The sequence below is a fragment of the Penaeus monodon genome, chromosome 31 (genome assembly GCF_015228065.2).
Source record: "Penaeus monodon isolate SGIC_2016 chromosome 31, NSTDA_Pmon_1, whole genome shotgun sequence".
Classification (NCBI taxonomy): domain Eukaryota; kingdom Metazoa; phylum Arthropoda; class Malacostraca; order Decapoda; family Penaeidae; genus Penaeus; species Penaeus monodon.
This window is the reverse complement of record NC_051416.1, coordinates 13039327-13041058: the sequence shown is the minus strand read 5'-3', so window position 1 is coordinate 13041058 and position 1732 is coordinate 13039327. Positions and strand designations below refer to the sequence as shown.

The following is a 1732-nucleotide window of genomic DNA, read 5'->3' as shown; positions in this document are numbered from 1 at the left end:
TGGGCAACACCCCAATCCTATTTTTTCCTATTCAGACTAGGGAGGATTAGAGAAAACAACTCATTAGAACTCCAAAAAAAATAATTTATTTTTAAAAATTGAGACACAATCGAAGTTCAGGCCTGGTCCACTTATCGGGTGTCTGTAAGTTGGAACCAGGGATTTTTTTTTTTTATGTACCTGGAAAGGAATGCAAGATTAATAACTTGTCATCACATATGTATATATAAATGTACCAATACAAGTTACCTACCAAGTTACCTACCAGGACACAAGTTTGCCGGTAGCACGCACAGGCTGAAGGCATTATCAGAGTTACTCTGTCCATGGTCCTCCACACATTTGCCCACGCCAGGGGAAGTGATGTCCCACATGTAGGCTTCAGGACACTGGTAACGCATTTGCTTCAGTATACCTGCATGCATATAGCACTCAAAGTAGTTGCGCTTATCGAGGAGGTCTGGGTAACGTCCTTCCTGCTGGCATACGAACTGGTAAATGCAAGGATCTTCACAAGTGCCCGTCTTCTGGTTGTACATCAGGTCAGTACTGCAGACAAAGGTCTTCTGCAGCCATCCATGCCGGAGCGAGATGCACGAATAGTATTCACTGCAGTTCTTGGGGTTAGCAAAGACCCCAGAAACAGTGCATGGAGGTAGGCCACCTACGTTCTGACACTGCGCCGAAGCCTCATCGAACTCCATGCCGTCCGGGCACTTGTAACTCTCTGGTAGAGATCCAATATTCTTGCAAGAGAAGAATCTCTGGGGATCATAGGGATCCACACGGAAATCATTAGCCTTCGTACAGGTGCAGTCTGTAGGTTCATCCGGGTAGCAGACAGCACCTCCAAACTCGCTCTTCTCCGAACAGTAGTGGCTCTCGATGCAGTGACGAGTAAAGGCTTGCCCTTTTACACATTGGACCATGGTTTTGCAGTTGGCGCACAAAAATTTATCAGGCTGGGACTCGCATAGATGCGAGAAGGGATGGTTATCTGCTGTAACACTACGTTCACTCCGCAAGCTTCTGTTTAGATAGAAGACAGGGCTTAGAAGACAAGTATTGTAAAGCTTAATTAGGTCGTTTTGTCAATATTAGAGGAACACCAGGTTTACACGAAATTTATACTTACTCGTCTGCCATGACACTGGCGCCTGCCATAACCATCTGGAAAGACTTATAGTTAACGGTATGCCAAGCGCGGGCACTAATTTTAGTTGAAACTAGTATGCTCAACTATTGCCAAGACAGTTATAGTTACCTCTTAACTAGTGTTTTTTTTTTATAAGTAAAAATAATGACTTCCTTTACTACTTACAATATTGTATATTTGAGGTTGAAATTATATACTAAAACTTTAAAAGATTAAAATCCTCAAAGCACCTCAAATTGATTATGTTTAATACACTTCAAACGCTAATCAGAATAATATTCATGTTTAACCTTTACCAAAATCTTAGTTTTGCACTAAATATAAGCTTTATAGTAAGCTTACCAGGATAAACACGTTGAGTGACCTCATCTTCGATTGTTGTCTGCCTAACAGTCGCCCTGCTGACTTTTTATACGTTTTTTTCTACAAGGAAGAGAGAAATAACAGAAAGCTCATGATAATTCTTACTGTTAATTTTAATATTCCACCGCCCGCCATCTAGTGAGGCTTTCTGGACGCAACCATAGAAAACGCGAAATGCACATTTTTTGTTGTTGTTGTATGTTTCTAAATAGA

The 1732-nt window shown here is 41.4% G+C and overlaps 1 protein-coding gene across 1 annotated transcript; it reads right to left on the bottom strand.

Moving 5' to 3' along the window:
- Positions 1-63: 63 nt before the first annotated feature.
- On the bottom strand, positions 64-1525 carry LOC119593039 (peritrophin-44-like; the record flags this gene model as incomplete). The annotated part of the gene is given in 4 exon segments (XM_037941938.1): positions 64-180; positions 266-1029; positions 1136-1170; positions 1499-1525. Coding segments are annotated over 4 exon segments (834 nt in total), but the record flags the coding sequence as incomplete, so codon positions are not given.
- Positions 1526-1732: the final 207 nt, after the last annotated feature.